Source organism: Neopsephotus bourkii, unplaced genomic scaffold, assembly GCF_033783945.1.
Source record: "Neopsephotus bourkii isolate Nb327-2 ecotype Australia unplaced genomic scaffold, CSIRO-AGI_Nbou_v1 NB_1825, whole genome shotgun sequence".
NCBI lineage: Eukaryota > Metazoa > Chordata > Aves > Psittaciformes > Psittacidae > Neopsephotus > Neopsephotus bourkii.
Window position 1 is genome coordinate 11754249 of NW_026902298.1, and position 21321 is coordinate 11775569.

The 21321-nt window shown below is 49.1% G+C and overlaps 1 protein-coding gene across 2 annotated transcripts; it reads left to right on the plus strand.

The window, feature by feature from the left end:
- Positions 1-3918: 3918 nt before the first annotated feature.
- On the plus strand, positions 3919-16560 carry DLL4 (delta like canonical Notch ligand 4). Of its 2 annotated transcripts, XM_061343783.1 has the most exons (12): positions 3983-3999; positions 4599-5129; positions 5253-5516; positions 6180-6237; positions 6936-7205; positions 8121-8181; positions 8290-8420; positions 9871-10040; positions 11108-11327; positions 11775-12483; positions 13222-13330; positions 14671-16560. In XM_061343783.1, the coding sequence occupies exons 2-12, from the start codon at positions 5076-5078 to the stop codon at positions 14674-14676; spliced, it is 2052 nt and encodes a 683-aa protein (XP_061199767.1). In that variant the 5' UTR covers positions 3983-3999; positions 4599-5075; the 3' UTR covers positions 14677-16560. The 2 variants fall into 2 exon arrangements, with proteins under 2 accessions (XP_061199766.1, XP_061199767.1); XM_061343782.1 differs by lacking the exon at positions 14671-16560 and having other exon boundaries at positions 3919-3999; positions 13222-13640.
- Positions 16561-21321: the final 4761 nt, after the last annotated feature.

The following is a 21321-nucleotide window of genomic DNA, read 5'->3' on the forward strand; positions in this document are numbered from 1 at the left end:
GGGTTTAAAAGCCATCGGGGAATCGGGGCTCTGAGCATGGAAGGGCTGACGAGCGCCGAAATAAATGGCCCGGTCACTGAGGGAGGGAGCAAAGAGGCCAAGCCAGCCTCAAAGCTCAGGGTCAAGAAAGGCGCGCAAGGTGCAGAGGAAACGTCCCGCCCGTCCCGGCGCTGGGGATGCTGCAAAGTCCTTGCCACAGACCCGACCACCGCGGAGCCGCCCGCGGGCTCTGGTGCTGGGAACAGCCGCTCCGAGCGGGTCCCCCCGCTCCCCGCAGCCCGGCGGAAGAGCGACGGAACCCCGGGAAGGCGGCTGCGGGGTACGGAGGGGTCGGCGCGCTGCTGCCGGGCCCCGCGTCCCTGCCCCGCTCTGGGATGAGGAGGATAGGAGGGACCGGGGGTGTCCCGCGGGGCCCGGGCTCAACATGAGCCGGCAGTGTGCGCTTGGAGCCCAGAAAACCCACTGTACCCTGGGCTGAATCAAGAGAAGCGCGAGCAGCAGGTTGAAGGAGGTATTCTCCCCTTCTGTTCCAGTATAATGAGGTCCGACCAGCAGTCCTGTCTCCAGCTCTGGGGACCCCAACATAAGAGGGACATGGACCTGTTGGAGTTAGTTCAGAGGAGGCTACGGAGGTGCTCCAAGGGCTGAAGCACATCTCCTATGGAGATAGACTGAGAGAGTTGCGTTTGTTCAGCCTGGGAAAGAGAAAGCTCCGGGGATACCTTAGAGCAGCTCCCAGTGCCTGAAGGAAATCTGGAGAGGCGCTTTTTCACAGGGGTATATAGGGACAGGACAAGAAGTACCGGCTTTAAAGTGAAAAAGAGGAGATTTAGATTAGACATCAGGAAGAAATTCTTTACTATGAGGGTGGTGAGACACTGGCACAGGTTGCCCAGAGTTGTGGCTGCCCCCTCCCTGGCAGTGTTTAAAGGCAGGTTGGATGGGGCTTAGAGCAACCTGGTCTAGTGGAAGATGTTCCTGCTCATGGCAGGAAGTTTGAACTGGATGGGCTTTTAGGTCACTTCCAACCCAAACCATTCTGTGATTCTGTGAAGATGCAGGACACCCACAGCCAAGCTTGGCCCTCCCAGGAAGCCAGGCCTGCCCGGCTACGGCTTCGTCCTGCCTTAGGGGACAACACGGGGAGGCAGGGGCAGCCTCCAGCTCTGGCTCGTCCCCTTCCAAACCCCCCGTATAGCACCCAGGCTCTGCCCAGCCAGTGCTGTACTGGTAGGACCGTGAAGCAGCCCGGCAGGAACGAGGCAGAGCCTCCCTCTCTGGTGGCTGCGACGTTACCGGGAGCCCCCGTGCACAAACCTATCCCAGCGGGAGCTCCCCCCGTGGGTCGGGCGGGCCGGTTAAAACACGGAGCTGCCGGGAAGTGAGAAAAGCGGGGATGGTGGCTGGGCCACGCTGCAGGTGCTGGGTTTGTGCGGGCAGCCTGCCCCCCATCCCGGGGCCCGCAGAACAGTAAGGAGCTGAGGGGAGCTCGGCCACATCCCTGGACGTGTCTCGCCCACTTTCCGGGAGCGGAGGAGGGCGGCCTGGCACCGGGCGGGAGCGGGGGGGGGGGGAATGGGCAGGCTGGCAACTTTCACCCACCCGGAATTAATTAACGTTGTCTCGTTAGCGAGATGCGTTTGGCCTGGCCACGCGTCCCCCGAGCTGGGCCAGGCTGGAGACAAACCGGCAGCAAATGGGGCGCGACAGCGGGGGGGGAAGAAGTACCCTGACCCCACTTAAGGGAGCCGGAGTAGATGGGTAGCAGGGTGGCAAGGACAGGGGATGGCGATCACCGGACCCTACTCAGCACCCCAAAGGAGGCTGCGGGCACCCTCTATCCCAGGACATGAAATGAGCTGAAGCTTTGGAGGGGGGAGTCTTGGTGACTGTGGCTCCCCAGAGCGATCTGGGATGGCGCGTTGGGCACGGGGAAGTGCAGGAGCTGCGCTGCTGATCTGCTCCCCGTCGGCTGTTCAGGCTCAGCTGTTTGATGCTATTAATGCAGCTTTTATTATTATTATTATTATTTATTTAAGTTGAACTCCGTGTGCTTGAGTGTCAACATGCAGCAGGTGGTTTATTATATTCCCTGGTTACTACTTTATTACGGGCTCTTTTTATAGCCGTAATCAAAATAATGCCTTGGAGTTTCGATGAGGATTTTATTCTGTTTTGCTCCACTTCTGAAAATGTTTGGTTTTGGGGGGGGGGGCGGGGGGCTGGGATGATGGGGGTGCGACAACACGTGGGGAGCTGCAGTGACTTCTCCTGCCGGGAGGAAGTGAAACTTGGTGCGAAGTTTGACTCCAAACACAGCGGCTGCGCAGCGAAAGGCGCTGAGCGGGCCGGGGGCTGCACCCCTCTTGCCGGGCTTGGGGGGGCCGGAGGTGGGACCACAACCCCGGCCGCCCAGGTACCCGCTGCCGGGACGGGCAGGGAGGTTTGGCGGAGCTGTGAAAAGCAGAGATCAGCTTGTCTTGCTTTAACCTACATTAGCTCCGGGTCCATATGGTAGATGCTGCCTGTGGATCCTCCGCACCGAAGCGAGGCCCTATTCTTGCACGCCGCCCTGCTTGTGCCAGATGGTGCCTGGACCAAGTGGCCATGCGTGGGGTGGCTCTGGTTAGCCTAATAAACGTCCAATACAAGTCAAAAATCAAAACACACACATACTAACATCTGCTAGAGCCTGCAGTACCCAGCTAGCCTTTCAATACTGAATTAAAGAGCCCCACAGCCCTTCTGTTCCCCTAGGTTAGACACTCATTACCATTTATCAAGCACTGATGTTATCTGGCCTCTCATTTTATTTAGTACCGAAGCTATTAGCATCAGATTTGATTTTGACAGTTGACGCTGCTGCTGGTAAAGCCGGGATCTGGCCGGGCGGATCGCTGCAAAATTCCGAGTTCATCAGCAGCGACACATTCCTCCTTCCCACTTGTTTACCAGGCCGAGACAAAAGAGCTCCTCGCCTGTGCCTCTGCCTTGCTATTTAGCTCCACCACGGACACGGCTCCCGCCCGTGCCCGCCGAGGCCGTGCACACGCGCGAACACGCAGGAACGTGCATCCTCGGGACAGCCGGGCCAATGCCTCCAGACCTCGGGTGCAACTCCTCACTGTTGCCAGCGTTTGTGCCCCCCGGCTCCGCCTTTCCCAGGGAGAAGTTTGTCCTAGTTCCCGGTCTAGCCCTATCCCCAAACCTGCCAGGCAGGACCCAGATGCGGTGGTACCGCTCACGGCGCCGGCCGTGTCCGTGGCTTTTCCCTGCGCAAAGCTCAGCTATTTCTCCGTGGAAGCCGTGTTCCCCTCCTCCCCTGAGGGTGTGTGCTCTCAGAGGGGCCCGAACCGCATCCCGGACCAAAGCTGCTTCCAAGGAAGCGGGACTGCCAGGGAGGTTGAGCTGGAGTGCGCCCTCCCCACGCGGCCTGGCCCCCAGACAGACCAGATCCTGGCTTTCCTTCTTTATTCTCCCCCAGAAGAGCCCGGACGGGGGAATTAAGGCTGCGAGAGGGACCCCTCGGGGGAGCACGGAGGCGGCCTCGCACCGCGCTGCGCCCCGGCGCTGCTCCCCAGGTGATCCGCGGCTCTGCGAGCGGGCACAGAGGTGGCAAACCCTCATTATCATACAGCTGAGGGTTTATCTCTCCCTCCTTCCCTCCCCGCTCTGGCCTCCCATCCATTTAACAAGCTGAAATAAAAAGCCACATGAAAGGCCGCCTCTGTGCTTGGCTTTAATGAGGGACACGCGACCCAACAATAAGCGCACGCTGCCGCGGGCCGAGGGCTTTGCTGGCACACGCCAGACCCCGGCCCCTGCCCCGCTCCCACCTAGTTCGTGTTTTGGGGGGCCGGGGCAGCAGCAGGAAAGCCGGGCTTCGTCCCTGCCTCCGGCTTCAGCCACCTCGCTTCAGTGCCCGTTTGCCAGCCGTTTCGGAAGGGCAACCGAGCGCCTGCAGACCCCCGCCGTGCCCATGTCCCGGCCCCTCTCTCGGTGGGTCTCGGCACATCGCCGTTAGCTGGGGTCAGGAATCACGCCAGGCCTCCGGCAAGGCTTTTTCCCCTCTCCCCCCTCCGAGCGCTCTGTTGCGCCCCGGAGGCGGCGGCGGGGCCGTCCCGGGTGCCTGCCCGTCGAGCAAGCACCGTTTTACTTTTCCTTTCCACTTGGGGCAAGCTTCCCCCTAAGCAGGGCAGCTCCGTCCGCGGCCGCCCCGTCCCGTTCAGGAGTGAGGGCGGGCTGGGGGATACGAGGAGCGGGCGAGGATGGGGGGGGGGGATGGAGAAGCGGGAGCAAACTAACTAGCTAACTAACTAACTAGCTAACTAACGTGTTGTTTAAACATTTCATCTATTGTTCGCCCGCCGTGGAAGGCTGCTCTGCTGAGCGGCGTCTGATTTTCGAGGGGACTCTCCCCGGGTGAGCGCCGTAAATATCTCACCAGATGCTCGGCTCGGCCGTAATCAGCTCGGCCCCGCGGCGGGCAGCGCGGCACCGGCGGCGGCAGCAGCAGGGTATTAATTCTGGATACGAGAGCTCCCCGCAACATTTGGCTCCTTTTTTTTTTTCCTTTTTTTTTTTTTTTTTTTTTCCAGAAAGGAAAGATGGAAAAGGGGAGGGATCTGCCGTGAGTCTGACTGACAGTTTACATAATGAGCTGGTGAGGATGAGAGGCAACTATATAAACAGCTCGAAGCGAGGCAAGTTTTCCATTTACCGAGCGCGGTCAGCACCGGCCGAAGGAGGAGTGGTTCCGCGCTCAGCGCTCCCCTCCGCGGCTCCCACCAATCCCACCCGGCCCTGGAGTTTATAAAGACGACGGCGGCGATCGGAGCTCGGCGGTCGGCTGCAGGATTAATACCCAGAAAGGGGGCGGATCGACACCTGGATTTTACCTTCCGATTTCTGCTGGTTCTCGGGGAATATTTGGTAGAGCGGGTTGCTCCAGGAGAACCGAACCGCCGTGACGCGCCTCTTTTCTCCCTCGACCGAGAGCCGTTCGCTTGGACCGTTTGAGGAATACAGGAGGAAAACTAAACCCACTAAGACCTGGGAGCTCGAATAGCACAAGGATGACAGCCTTGCGCACCTTTGGCTTGACGTTTCTGTTAATGATTTTGCAGCAGGTAAAGGCACATCGCAAAAATAAAGAGGGTTCGCGAGCTGTAAAGTGGGTGATGGCACAAGTTTGCGTGGCGGAGCCGGGTAAGGTCTGATTTGGCTATTTTGTGTGTCTCCCCTTTGTGCAGAGGGTGTCCGGCTCTGGCGTCTTCCAGCTGGAGCTGCACGAATTCGTGAACAGCCACGGGTCGCTGGCCAGCGGGAAGCCCTGCTCCCCACACTGCAGGACCTTCTTCCGCGTTTGCTTAAAGCATTTTCAGGCTGTGGTCTCCCCGGGCTCCTGCACTTTCGGCAGCATCATCACCCCGGTACTGGGGACAAACTCCTTCAGCATCAAGGACACGGAGAGATTTGACAGTCCCATCAAGTTGCCCTTTAACTTCACGTGGCCGGTGAGATTCCACTTCCAACCCGATCGCGGCGTTGGGGCAGGAGGGCGGTAGGGCAAGGCGAAGCGCGGCAGCGTAAACAAACCGCTTTCGCCTTTAGACTTATTCCCAGAACTTCCTTTAAAGGAGGAGGAAAGGGGGGAAAGAAAAAAAAAAAAAAGAAAAAAAAAGAAAAAAGGGGGAAAGAAAAAAAAGAAGAAAAAAAGGCAGGGAAAAAAGCGATTAAATAAAGCGCACTTGGCATAATAAACGTTATTAAAGCAAAAAGGTGGGGGGAGTGAGGATCCACGGGCTGTAGGAGGGAGAGGGAAGAGCATAGCCGCGGGGAGAATGCCGGTGCAGGGGGCGATTGGGGTGCCGGGTGGGTACCGGTGGTGCTGGGATACGCGGTGGGATGCCGGGGATACCCTGTGGGGTTCCCCATTGAGTGCCAGGGTGCCCGGGGGGCTGCTGGGTGGTCAGTGGGGTGTCAGGGCTCCCGGTGGGATGCTTGGGTACCCGGTGGGGTGCCTGTTTGGGACGCCGGAGTGCCGCTGGGATGCCGGATGGGGTGCAAGGGGTCCCGTTGGGATGCCGGGTGCCCGGTTGGTTGCTGGGGTGCCCATTGGGATGCCGGGTACCCGGGTGTCCGCTCTGACTTTGGTTTCTCCCCCTCTCTTCCCGCAGGGAACCTTCTCGCTGATCATCCAGGCCTGGCACGCGCCCGCCAACTACCTGCCGGAAGGTGACTACAGCCGCGCGCCGCCGGCAGGGGTCGCTCTCGCGTCGGGAGCGCCCCTCTACCCCCTCTTTATCCCCCCCGCCTTTCCCTCCCCAATCCCGAAACGGTTAACGGCAGCCCCGGCTCAGCTGTTTATACCATAACTCCCGGGACCGGCTTTATCCCACCATCAGGAGCCGGTCCCCCGACGATATCCATCAGGGGCCGCTTTGATTCTGCCCTGGCCTAATCTCCAACACAATTGCGTTTCCTCCGGTTTATTTTTGGCGTGGGAAAGCGAGGCGGGCTGCGGTGAGAAAGCGGGGAGGCTGCCAGCGAGCCCCGGCCGCCTTTTCCTGTATTTTACACCTTGCTCGAATTCCGCCCTTTGGAAAGGAATAATGGCTTTGGGATGTTTTTCTGAGCAGAGAGGAAAAGGATATTTCACGGCAGCCCTCGCTTTCAAAGGCCCCTCCACTGAGCCCCCCTCGGCCGGGGTGAGCGCACCCCGACGGCCACCCTCGTACGTGGGGCACCTCACCCTCACACACGCTTATATACGCGCACATATGTGTCTATGCATATATATATATGTATCTATATGGGTTGGGGGGCCGGCTCCGCTCCCCTCCGTCGGGGTAGGGGGGGTTTCTCGCTGCGGTTTCGGTGGCGGGCGGTGTGCGGTGCACGGCGGCCGCTGACACGGGACCGCTCTCCCGCAGGCTCCCGGCCGCCCTCTGAGGACTGGCTCATCAGCCAGATGTCGATCCAGCGGTCGCTGTCGGTGGGCGAGGACTGGTCGGAGGACGTGCAGAGCAGCCCGCTGACCCAGCTGCGCTACTCCTACCGGGTGGTCTGCAGCGAGAACTACTACGGCGAGAGCTGCTCCCGTCTCTGCAAGCGCCGCGACGACCGCTTCGGGCACTACGTCTGCGAGGCGGACGGCAGCCTGGCCTGCCTGCCGGGCTGGACCGGAGAGTACTGCACCGAACGTAAGTGCCCCGCCGTCGGCAACGGCTGCCGAGAGGTGGGGGGAGACTGGGGGTTCCCCCCACACACTGGGGCCTCAGCGACCTATGTAGCATCACCCACTTTGGTTCCCCAAGGCCCTGCTGAGTTGGTGCGAGCGTGGGAGAAAGGATGGCACCCAAGAAGCCTTCAGGAAACACAGCTCCCCATACCATCAGGGAGCTTGTTTGATGAAGGCACCCAAACCCATGTCCCCTTGTCCCATTCCACGAGCTGGCCCGACCCTGGCTCTAGCTGTCACTGTGGTCAGTCCTGAAAACACGGTGGCTTTGACACTGCAGCAAGGCGCCGTGCATGGTTACCTGCAGGCTCCTGGGGCCATGTTTCCGTGCTGACCTTTCCACTCCCTGCCTGGAGAGAGAAGGTTGCATGCTAAGGACTTTGCCTCCTTTGCCTGCTGGCTCTGTGCTTCACCTCTGCGAGCATTAGCAGCAAAGAGAGAGCTAGCAGAGAAAGGAGCTGGGCTGATAACCTTGAATCAGCGATACCTGTTCCAACTTACAGTGCTAGCAGCTTGTCTATCAACTGCTTCAACCATTCCTGCTGCCAGAGGAGATGAAGCAGGTGTTGTGCTGTAGTAGTGGGAATCTCAGTGTGAGCACAAACCAAAACCTCTTGTTCCTTTTCTAGCAAGAGTTCATGTTTGTTGCATAAACAGAAAAACTAAAGGACAATTTGTCAAGTGTTGGCTCTCCTTTCCCACTTCCTCCTGCTCCAGAGCTCCCTGTACCAAGAATTTTTAAAACAAAGCTTTCAAAGTGCAAAACTGCTTTCCAAAGTAGCTATTTTAAAGCTGGCATTCACCCTTTAAAAAGCATATTCTGTAGTGCCATGTGTATTTACCTAAATGTTTCTGCTTTCCTATGTTCTCTTTACAGCCATCTGCCTGTCTGGATGCACTGAACAGAACGGATATTGCAACAAGCCTGGAGAGTGCATGTGAGTAGATGGCAATCACAATCCAATCTTCAGTTAAAACATCCCTTTGTAATAGAAACTTCAACTCTTTTCCATGTCATTAATGTTTTAATTTGGCTTTTCTTTTAGCTGTCGCCCTGGCTGGCAAGGCCGCTACTGTGATGAATGCATTCCCCATATAGGCTGCCGCCACGGGACGTGTAAAACACAGTGGCAGTGCATATGTGACGAAGGATGGGGTGGCCTCTTCTGTGATCAAGGTTAGTTCTGAAGGTCGTGCTTATGGCTCAAGATCGGGTACTCCTCAATACCAGACTAAGGAATCTGACCCATCGGATGTAGAACTAAGTTTTTGCAAGGTCCATGTTCATAGGCATCAGTTTGTACCACTGCTGTCCTAGATACCAAATCCTCTATTTGTAGCAATTTTGGCTGAAAATAAGCAAACCTTTTTGGAAGCTCTTGTTAAAAAAAAAAAAGTTTTTCCCTTGGGGAAAAAGCCCCAACAACATGGATGAGTGTTAACAGGCAAGTTTTCGCCTGCTCCAGTGAAGTTTAACTTACTCCCTGTACAACTAGAACAATTTACTAAACAGTTTCCAGCAGCAGTAAACACCATCATTTGGGCCTTCCTTATTTTGCATACAAGGAAGTTAACTCATGTGATAAGTCTGAAGCATGAGAGAAAAATCATGTAAGCAAGAATGAAAAGTACAGGTTCCATTTTAAGGTACACCAGAGCACTTCCACCTATTCAACCCACTGAATCACTGAACTGTAGCCAGCTGAGCAGTCATGTCCTCAAGGCCATATATGCATTGCTGGCACTGAGATCATGAAGTGCTCAAAGTAAACTAAGTGTTTTCAGGACAGTTAAAGAATTAAGATGGTGAAGTCTGAATAAAGCAGGAAAAGTAAAGTTGCATGGCTCTGTTTCTGCTTGTAGTTATCTATTAACCAGTTGTATTCCAATTACTCTATGGTATTTATAGAGATAATAAAGATTTTCTGCTTACGTCCTATGAACTTGTGCACTTAACCTCTCTTTCAAATTTAAGGGGAAAAAAAGGGGACTGTCAAGCTGAGCAGAGCATTTAGACAGTTTAAACTACCAACATGCATAACAAGAGAGCATGGTAAATAAACAATAAAAGATTTCCAGTGTTTGTTTAAATCTCCAAGCCAAAACATCGTTATTCCCTCCCTACCTCCCCAGAATGTGCCTCGGAGCACACCTTTCAAAGATGGGGCTTACTGTTTTAGTATGTGACATGTAGTGTACATAGTGTTGTGGCGTGTCTTTTGGGGAACACACACTTAAGGAAGTACATTCTCCGTTTGGCATCTAATCCCATTGCAGCTAATGGGCTTATCTCCATAAAAAAGGGAGAGTATACAAAAGCAGAAGAAACTTAAACTTTTGCTAGGTCTCAAAACGCAGAGCTCATGTATTATAGTGATGGACATAGAGAAGTATCTCAAACTGAGGATAACCTGAAACTCCTGATTACTACTGATAATTACCTGGATTATCATCCCCACTATTCCTGTTGGTTGCAGAATTAATTACTTCATTGAAAATTCTGTCTTTTTTGTTGACTAAAGTGTGTTCATATGAATCATAGCATCATAGAATCATAGAATGGTTAGGGTTGGGTGTCTTTTCCCAGCCATAAAAGACATTTTCTCCATCTCCTGCTATCTTTGCAGATCTGAACTACTGCACCCACCACAGACCATGCAAAAACGGAGCAACCTGCATGAACACCGGCCAGGGCAGCTACACGTGTTCCTGCAAACCTGGCTTCACCGGTGTTGACTGCGAACATGAGATCAGCGAGTGTGACAGCAATCCCTGTAGGAATGGCGGCAGCTGCACGGTGAGAGCGTTTTAAATGTGAAGTCTTTGTGCGAAGCAAGCCCCAGTATACCTTACCCACAAATGGTTCTGTAGCAACATAATGGGAATTCGATAGTACACAGGCTCGTTACTGACACTCACAACTACCACACTGAACCCTTCCCGAGAGGTGTCAGGGGAGGAAGTCTGTCACAGGAGGAGATGGATCATCTAGATTAGAACTAGTCAACTGATCCTTAGGTTTCTGTGGCAGCCATCATGAGAACTTGGCAAGACACAAGGTTGGTGAGGGAGCAGGCCTGTAATAAACAAGCTTCTCAAACCAAGGTTCATACAGAAATGTGCTAAGTCTTTATTTTAATAGCAAATAAAAGAAAACTTCTGTTTTCTGCTGCAGTGTCAGACAATATGAGGGCAATCAGCTGAACACTTTCTGTGAAACGGCGTTCTGCAGTTTTAGTTTCTTGCAGTCTAGTGTTTCAGTGTGTTTTCAGCTTCAGTCAATGATTGATTTTACCTGTTGATAAACGCTGATCAATTATAGATAGCAAATATAATTTGATGCATGTTTAGATTAAAGCTAATGCTGCAAGACCCTAGCTCCATTTTCCCCAGGCCTTGGATATACATGACTTGGAAAGAAAAAACAGTTTGGTTGTGAGCTGGGTGGTGGGGACTTATCTACGGCAAAGCAACGTAAGCCCTTGTAAAATAAAAAGGACTCCCATGCTGAAGACAAATAGCCTGATCCCAGCTGTGTAGGTTGACACATACCACATTCTGCTCTGGGAGACCTCCAGGATCCCAGTAGACAGTAGTGGTGTTAGTAATGTTTTTGTCTAGCTGCCTGCAGGCTCCCTAAAACTGCGTCTTGTGTAGCTGCATATGGCTGGTTCACAGCTGTATCTCTCAAAGTCCAGCCTGCAGTTATTTACTCACCAAATGTCACCTTTGTCACATCAGTGTGGCAGGGACTGAACATCAGTGGATGAGCAAGGACTGAACAGTGCTCACTGATGACCAAAACCAAGCATGCAAACAGCTTGGTGCCATCAAATAACAGTGGCCTAATGTTGTGTTTTGCAGGATATGGAGAACGGTTATCACTGCCTGTGCCCCCCTGGCTACTATGGCACTCACTGTGAGCACAGCGCTTTGACATGCATAGATTCTCCATGCTTCAATGGTGGCACCTGCCTGGAGAAAGACCAAGGAGCCAGCTACACTTGTATTTGCCCTTTTGGCTTCACAGGGTCGAACTGTGAAAAAAAGGTTGACCGGTGCACAAGCAACCCATGTGCAAATGGTGAGTCTTCTTATCCCAAACTCCGTGTCTCTGCATCACTCGTGCTTTTCAGTGCAGAAGTGATAGAAATCCAATCTGACCTCTACTCTTCCTTTAGTACATTAGTCCCTCTCCCTGCTGTATTCCACATCTACCCTAATTCTAGTCACTGGCTGGGCTTTTCACTGGCATTTTCTGTACAACAAAACAGTGCACAAGACTTATCAGATGATGGATGGCAGGATTAAGTAAATTAAATTAACTTTATTGTGTATTTAGAAGGGGAATATTTTAAGGCATGGTGACACAATTGGGTAACCTAGAAAGAACTTTCAGATATGAGGTTGTTCTGCAAAATAACCTCCTTCTTATTGAGATAGCACCAAATGCTAACCAGGGGAGGTTTAGTTTTCCGAGTGAAGTGCATTGCAGACTAATTCATTTTTAATTGTACCTTTTCCTCCTCAGATGGCAATTGCTTTTACCTTGGTCAGATCCGTGTGTGTCGCTGTCGGCCCGGTTTCTCTGGTCAGAAATGTGAGATAAACATCAATGATTGTGCCAGAAATCCATGTTCAAATGGGGGAACTTGTCATGATCTGATCAACGATTACACCTGCACGTGCTTGCCAGGCTACAGTGGCAGGAACTGTGATATCAAAACCAGAGATGAATGTGCTTCGGGACCATGTGAGAATGGAGGCACATGCTACAGCGGACTTTATAGTGCCAACTTTGTCTGCTACTGTCCTTCTGGCTTCATGGGCAACCGTTGTGAATTGCCAGTTTATTCAGTGCCCGTTACACTTCCTCCTAAGCCAGTCCCCTGGATTGCTATATCCATGGGGGTGGGACTGGTGGCTTTGCTCATACTGTTCTGCATGATAGCCATGGTCATCAGACAGATGAGGATGCACCCAGAGCAGGACTTGGAGACAATGAACAACCTGTCTGACTTCCAGAAGGACAATCTCATTCCAGCTTCCCAGCTCAAAAACACCAACAAAAACAAAGACCTTGAAGTGGACTGTGGGCTGGAGAAATCAAACTACAAACCCAAGAATCATAAACTGGACTACAATCTGGTAAAAGACCTGACAAGTAGAGGGACACAGGAGGAGAAATACTACAAAAGTGAAAAGTGTTTAGGAGAAAAGTCTCCCCTCAGATTACACAGGTGAGAATGCAGTCTTCCTTCTAGTCTTTGTTAAGGCTTCTCATCTTCATATCGACCTAGAAGCAGATGAGAAAATATGGGGGGAAAAAGAAACATCAAATGGCTAATATACAGAACAAACCAGAGCAAATCCAGGAATCTTTATACTGGAGTATGTGTGTCACAGCCAAGCGTTATCCTTAGCTAAGTCAATTAGATTGTTTGTGCAGGGTGTTGCTAGTATGGGTACTGTGAAGGGGAATAGGAGTGCCTAAGTCAGTGGTGAAAGCAAGAAGTGTCTTTCCTTCCTCAATACATCTTGGAGGAACAGCAGTTAAGGCATATAGTGATTAAAACTAAGTATTTTACTTATTAAAAAGGCAAAATGATCTGCTTACTGAGAAGGATAGGGTAGAAACAGCTACTCTTCTTCAAAGAAGGAAAAGGGCAACTATGCATTGGCTCATCAGTTTTCCGATGCATGTACTGAAAGCCTTGTCTGGGATCAGCTTGGGGCTGTTACACTGAGGGATTTGAGAAGTAGGCTATTAGGTCGGACACAACAGAAGTGTAGGAAAACAGCAGCTATTGCTTACTTCCACTTTCCTAGTATAATGTCCTGCCAACACATAGAACATGTTAAACTTCATCCTCTGCACTCCCCTCCTACACCTTCACGGCTATCTTATTACACCCCTCCATATGCATGACAGATTGTTAGAAGTCAACTAATGTTAATTTCTCTCTCCCCTGCCTTAGTGAAAAGCCGGAATGTAGGATATCAGCAATATGCTCTCCAAGGGATTCAATGTACCAGTCCGTCTTTGTGATAACAGAAGAAAGGAATGAGTGCATCATAGCCACAGAGGTAAGTAAGAACACAGGTGGACGAGCATAAATTGGCAAAGTAAAGGGGGAAATTATCCTTTAGAATTGCATATAAGGAAGTTACTCTATTTTCAGGGATCCCAATGCTTCCCAGCATTCACCTCTCCTCTTTTGTGGCCCACAAAGAATATACAGTGAAGAAAATACGGAAATTAGCAGCCCTGATTCTGTTAAAGCAGAGATTTTGAGCTTAGATATGTCAGCAGGGGATGAAAGCACAAAACATCAGCCCATAAAAATTCAGCATGTTGTAGGATTATTTCCTCTTAAATGGGTAGACAACAAAACCAGAAATAATTCTATTACATGAATAGTAACCATTCACAGGCCCATTGATGTAAACCCATGTTTTTTCCCCATGACTGCAATGGATAATCTGTGTTCTGTGGAAATGGGTGAAGCCATGTAGATTTCCAACAGCAGATGGAAGGTAGCTGAATGTGTTAGTGGACAGGCATAAAAGCCATGTAGGAAGTCTTGATGTTATATGGAAAGTCAGAGGACAGATACACTAAAAAGGAAGGGTCTAGCATTGAACTCTGAAGACATTAAAAAGGAGTTATTAAAGAAGCAACCAGTTCCTAAAGAATTACTGACCCTTTGGGAAAAGGCTCCATGGAAGTTAAAGGCAATTTGATGTTAACCAATACCTGCTTCCTTCAGTGTAGCTGTCTTTAGGAGTAGTTTCAGGCTTGAGGAAAGAGAAGCTTGCTGTGCTGTGTAGCAGTGATCTGTGAAGTCAGATCTGCAGGATTCTGTCTCCCTTGCCAGGGTGGATATCAGATTTCCTCTTGAAGGCAAGCTGGAACACAAGTCAACCAACAGTATTAAAAGTTTAAGACTAAGTGAAAGGATTTTCAGAGATACAGATGACAGCTAGACGCTTCATTCCCATTGACTGACCCACATACCGTATCTTCCTTTGAAGATCTTGCTATTCAAGCCAGACTCCCAGATTTACATTAGGCATCTCCAGAAGTACTTTTATTTTTCAGCCCCTGAAACCTTTCTCCACATAATTCAGGTTTCATGCTTCTGAACACAAGCTATTTAACTATACCGTATGCTTTTTAAAGAGACCTAATGCACCCATATTTGTAAGCATCCTTCCCCTCAGTCCAGGTAGAGAGGCTACTCATCATAGAGACATCTTTTGCTGAGGATTCTTTGTCTCTGGACCCAGCCAAGACCATTGAACTCTGATAGTTAATCTGCATTAATATCTGGCTTAAATTGCTTTGGTTTGACATACTTGTTAGTTCTGCAGTACTCTGTGCTGTGCTTCCTTCTCATTCCTGGTATTATTTTATATCCTGACAGGTATAAGACTGAAGATCAGCCCATTTGCACCTCAGATATGGTAATGCCAGTAGATGGACGTTCCTGCTGCATTGTTTACAATTCAGAACTGGATTGGACTGTTTTTACTTACATGCAACTTGCTGCTCTCAGGCGGAGGATGGAACTGGGTGAACTGGACAGACTGTGAATTTACTGAAAGATGCAATACACCTTTTTGTTCTTACTGCCCTTGTTTGAAGTTTGATACCAGAAATCTCATTGGCTATAGAAGAGGGGAGGCAGAGGGAAGAGAGAGGGGTTAAACATGTTGTTGGATTTTGTTTTTAAGAGATACTGAGGCCAGTTCCTTATGGACAGACCCCTGGCTTTCCAGAACTCTGGTTATGGGAGGTGCCGGTAGATGACGAGGCGCTTAACTATCACAGATGTTGCCATGGAAGGTGTGAAGAAAGACACATTGCTATGCAGATAATGGATACAGTATAAATGAGGTCTCCACGTTTTTCTGGGTTTAAAAGTGCCTAAAATGTGTTAAGAGAATCTAACAATCCCAAACAAAGACTTGACTGCTCTTTCTGCAGTTACCTGAACAGTATTGGGCAGGGGTGGTTGATACTTCCTGCTACACAGCTACTCGTGTCTCCTCTCTCCTGCTGCATGTATTGGAGACTGTGTAAGGGGCGAGAGGAGGAAGGAAAGAGGAATACCGAATTTACATGTCATCTCATTTGGTGATGCTTTGGAGAACTGATTGATCCAAGCCACAATGTGGGACAAGATTTTTGTGGATTTAAACATTTGAGAAGGAAAAGTTGAGATAAGGAATGTGTACAGCCTCTTCCCCATTGATAAGGAGGAGGCGTGATCCCAGCTCTATTTAAAGCCTTACAAATGCGTTTAAAATCAATCAGCTCCTAGAACCTTTATGTGCTGAGCTGTCTCAGCTGTTTTCATGCCCTTTGCACTACCAGTGATTGTGAATAGACGTTACCTTTTTCTTCTCCTTCCTCATTCTCTCCCTCCCCCTGCCTTATTTTGACACAGAGTTGGGGGTTTATGTCGTGTTTCTGAATTAGGTGCCACCTTCTACTGCAAATAGTCTCAAAATTGCAGCTGTTATGTTCTGAAGGAGAAGCAGCAGTGTGACTTCCCCCCCTCAATTTCTCCATTTGGTTGCAAAACCCAATCTCCCATCCTTCATCCCGGTTCCAAATACCCAATAGCAAAGCATCCACAGAGACACCCTCTGCCAAGACAGGTAGAGATTGGAGTTAGAAGGTTCTAGGCTCGTCCTGTTTCTTTCATACCCACTCATTGCTACACAGAAAGGGGAAGCCTGCCCCTGGAAACCAGAGGTGTGCAGAAGCTCTTTTCTTGTACACCTATTTACAGCAGTACTGGACACCCCAGTGGAAAGTGCTGTGACGTGAATGAGATGAGACCATGGGGTGGGACAGAATGAGGAGGGAGGAAACAAGATCTCTTTGAAGAAACCTGGACCATGCTATCTCTCGGACAGCGATATTCCTGCCCTTGTAAATCCTGTTGTTGGACTTACCCATCTACTGCCTTGAACTGTGCAGACAAGACCCCTTCATAATGTCCACTACTGACCTTCTGCTCTGACCACGTAGGACCAGTTTGAAGATGACCTTCAGAAATCAATAATATGGGTTTTAGTTTGTCTGTTTGTAGTTTATTTTGAAGACTAGTATTTCAGTAATTTAAAAAGAAAAAATCAGAAGCACTGAACTTTCTACGTTTTATAACATTATTTTGTATATAATGTATATTTATAATCAGAACAGAAGTGTAAATATGTTTATTACTTCTCATGTAATGTTTTTAATGTGATGACAAAGTTTGAAGTTTATTTTTTTTTCAAGCAATGAAAATACTTTCCTGCTACTACGACGTTTCTTGTGGTTTGTCCTTTTACACCTCAGGTTCCATGCTTCTGTCACTGCCAAGCTTACTTGAAGCCCCTGAAGTAAGCCTGCCTGCCTGCTCCCCGCAGCCAGCCCTACAGTCACACTTTACACACCAACTGCTGTCAGCTGCTTTATGTAAAACAGTTATACTGCTAACTGCTGTCAACAAAGTTGTTCAGCTGAGTGCATTCATCTGACAAAGTTATACATATTTATATTGTGATATATAACATATATATATACACACATACATACACATCCTCTTGCTATGGAGTGGGACTGAACTGTCAGGGAAGTTATTTTTATTAACACTCACTCTTCGTCTTCCATGACAACTCATGGCATGGAAGATGCGGATACAATGCCATTTTGAAGTGGCTTAATAATGGTGCTGGGCTGGCTTGGGTTTCACTTACAGAGCAAGATACGATTACTATTTCTTTCTAATCCCATTTCTGTAAAGACTTTCAGTAAGACCTAGGTCTTGCCCTCAGGTTACTCTTGCCCAGCATCTGCATTTACACCTGCAAGATGGTGTCCTTGCTTGTTTGATTGCAGTGGGCGAGATCTGTCTTTCACTTGTGGGATTAGAGGGAGTTTCAGGCTTTCTCCTCCCAAGTTCCCTCCACTACACCAGCAGCTGTGTCCTCCCAGGGCATCACAAAGTCATTATCCTCCACAGTGCTTTTGGAGGACGTTGCCACAAAACAAGTGTAAAAGCACACTCGTATAAAACACCCCCAGCAGGTTTAGTAGCCTCTGAAGCACATACGTTTATGGACAATTGAATCTCTCACTATATCAACTAGGTGCGATAGGGCCAACATCTGAATGCACAAAAGCAAAACCTATAAGAGCAGGAAACCAGTGCTGCTCTATTTTAAACCCAGACTTTTTTGTTGCTGTTGACAAAATGCCAAAAAAACTTCTTAGTGGTTGATGCTTTTCCTATCTTTCTCCAAAATAAAATCGAACCAAAATTTGACACTTTTGAAAAGAACACAAAACCCCCACTGGTGTTAGATAAGCACCATAACAAATTGTTTTAATTTTTTCATTCACATACTGCAAATGATGGTTTATAAGGCTCCTTCTGGGTGTTATTATTAAGGTTACATAAATACTATTTACTTGGGATGGTTTTGTTTCTCCCTCAGTTCTATTCTTAGCGAAATTAACTCTCAAATCCCAGCCAGTTTTCCCCTGGCCACCATAAAAACAAACCTAAGATGAAACTCAGAAATAAAAAGCCACCTCCCCCTCCCCAAACATTCACCCTGTAGAGCAAATTATGAAAAACAAGCCATTGACAAAAAGCCGAGCAGATGCTCCCTGCTTGCAGTCCTTCCTCGGCAATGTGAAATAAACCCAACAGATGCCTCTCTTAATTGAGCACATGGATTACATACACACATGCACTCTGTCCTGCTTAAAACAAAACACACACAAAACTCAAACAGGAAAATAGCCAGAGAACTCTTCCCAAAGCCGAGGCAAGCAGGAATGCTAAGACCAAAAAAGACTCAGCTTTTCCTGCTCAAAACGAGACAGGAAACCGTATCTGTAGACAGAAGGGAGTTGAAATCCATTAAAACCCGTGGACCTGATTATGGAGATCCCACAGGGTAAAGCAGGTACAACACATGCCTTTGTGTAGCCACACAGGAGAGAGGAAAGAGAAAAAAGCATCAGCTTACAAGGAAATCTGTGAATATTTACTGGAGGCACGACTGCACTATGCAGCTACCAGAATAGATCACAGATCCTACACAGGAAAAACAGGAGCGGTGCCTGCTTCCACACAGGAGGAGATGGAAAGCATATGTGAATCTATGCACGTGTGCACATCCCCAAGTCCTTGCCAAAGAAACCACAAGCAAATTAGCTGAACACAGAATATGACCTGGATTTAACCCACAGCTTGGCCAAAAATGTCCTTACTGAGAGGTGCTGTGCCCTGACTGCTCATCAGCCTGGCCCCCTGCAGCGAGCGCATCTCTGAACCACAGTATATGAACTCACCAGGGGGAGCTCCGAGATCCTCCCTTCTGGGCTGTAAGGACTTGACCTGAATGTCAAAGATTTCTTTTGAGGGTCACAGATGATGCCAGGACCGCAAATGTACTAATAAAGAATGCCTTTTCTCTTAACAAGCTTATAGAGTTCTCAGGTCCAAGTGTACAACTAACGTCTCTCAGCATCATTCGCACCAACAGATTTGGCTGGAGTTCTACACCTAAACTTGGCTTTCATTTTCAAAAGACTCACTTAAATGCAACGTGACAAACCAACAATTTTAAGAACGGACTCTGACTGAGAAGCTCTTTGGTGTTCCCTTGTGTTAGCACCTGACAGAAACTATTTCACAGCCACACAGAGCCCTTCAGCCTAGGCAATCGCAGAGCTGGACTGAGCGATAGGGGTGCTGCTACCCGCAGCGCTTCACTGAAGTTGTTCCATGTTTGGCTACAGCCCTTCATTTACCTCTTCAACCGGCCCGCTGATTAGGGGAAACAGATGCTGGGATATACCCGTAGCTATAGCACCCACTGGTGCTGAGACAACACGCAGCAGGACTGTGCTGATGCAGATACAGCTCAGGGCATGGAGTTCAGTTAGGGCAGATGACAGATGCTTGTAGAAATTGTTTGATACAGATGTGCCTAAAATAGGATAAAATGGAGAGTCTTGATAAAATGCAGAATACATTTTATTATGCACAATACTTGTCCAGCAACAGCTCTGAATGAGCTGCTGAGAAAGCTGAGATTAGTTATTGTGCAACTGCAACCATGTAGTCCAACAGATGAAGCCATCTCTGTAAAAATGCATTTCAAGTATTTTCATTGCTACTCAGTCTTTTTTCATTACTTCATGCTAAAATGAGATGGGCATAGCAGTTCATTAACAGGTACTTTAGTGGCTTAAGAGACAGTTATGTATTTCTGTTTGCCCATCATTCCCTTATCTCATATACCTGATCCATAAATATAGACTGATTTTACGCGCAGGTATGACACTCCCAGCACATTTTGTTCACAATTCAGACTCTGGTTGTGCAGAACTGACATAACCCCGCAGCCCTGACATAACCCCCTGGCCCTCTGCCATGCTTCACTGTTGTCATAACTCCAGTTTTACAGCCTCTATGGAGAGTCAACATCAAGATTTCCCCCCTCCATGCTCTCTCTGTTCAAGTTTTGCCAGCTCAGCTCCCAGACCCTGCGGGCAGTGACCATGCTGGCTGGTGACGGCCAAAGTGCTGAGATTTCTCCTTGATCATCACTCTTGCGCCTGCTCTAACCCTGCCTACTCTGCTCTCAGACCTTGCCTGGGCAACAGCGTGACTCAGCACCATAAAACTATCCTTTCTCTTTCTCCTCCCTCTTGCTGGTCTTACCATCTCCTTCTGTCCTTAGGTTTCTCTTCCCCTGTGCAGCTCTGGGGCATGTTTCTGCAGCACAGTGGTCTATCATGCTGCAGGGTTAGAACAGAACTCTCTGATTCATTAGGTACATGATGGGGCACAGAACAATAATTTCAGATGCTTAAGCAGTTGTTCCATACACAGCATTTAATTCTGGGGAGCAGCACGTACCTTTGTTCTGTCCCCTTTAAATTTGATGGCAGACCACCACCTTCCCAAAGGTGTTCCCATTTCCACAGACAGATCAACCGTCCCTTCCACTGAGCTCTGCAATCCTGGGGAGATGCAAGGAGGGGAGACACAATGTCCTCCTGTCTGACTGGGTCACTCAGGGCTTCTGACTGACACATCATATGAGGAGGAACCTAACAGCTAAGGGAAATACAGTGGTCCATATCTGGAGATAACATAACTTTGGATGTTATGTGACCTGCATTATACAGGTGATCCCGCAATTACTATATGTCTTCCACATACTGTAGTGATAGCTTGCCTCTCACATAGGTAGCAATGTTGTATGTAGCTACTACAGAAAGGTTTAATCCTTCATTTCCTCTGCAAACACTGAGTCTGTCCTCCTGTCAACCACAGTGGAGACTGTGGTCAGACTCCATCTACCCCTGCAGCCAACCCACCCTGGAAGAGTCCCAAAGTGCAAACCAGCACCTTGCTCATAGTCATGTTTAGCAAATACATGGACAAGAGAGGGAAACACGCAGTTTGGGGAGAGGCTGTTTGGTGATGACATCTTTTATCTGTGCTTTATGACTTATTTATTGAGCTGTTGCTGGCTTCACAGTGGTTTTGTTGATTACGTTTTTAACTGCCTAGAAGGTCACAGAGGCACTGTGTTTGTTTTTATAAATTAAGTTAAACCAACTCATATTTAACATCCAAACAAATCTGCTGAGAGTTAGGTTTATAGCTGGAGAGGCCGTTACCAGTCAGAACAGGAATCGACCATTCCTGGCACAATGCAAGAGCTCTGACAATCCCTGTACTTGGGCACATGGCTCCCACAATGGTTTATGAGCAGGGTCAAGATTCCTGCTGCAAATATGAATCACTGTGCGTTTGAAATTCCTTTTCTATTAACACTCTTTAATATTTGCCTTACATGTTCGAAAATGCCAAAGCATTGCCAAAGCATTTTTGCTCCTGCCCTGCTCTTCCTAAACTCATTTGTTCTCTGGAAGATTGTCAGCAAAGAAACACATGACAATCTGAACAAAATGTATTTGGGGGGGATATGATCCACACAGGATAAAACTGTGATAATTACAAAAGAAACAGCCCTGCTCTAATCCCCTC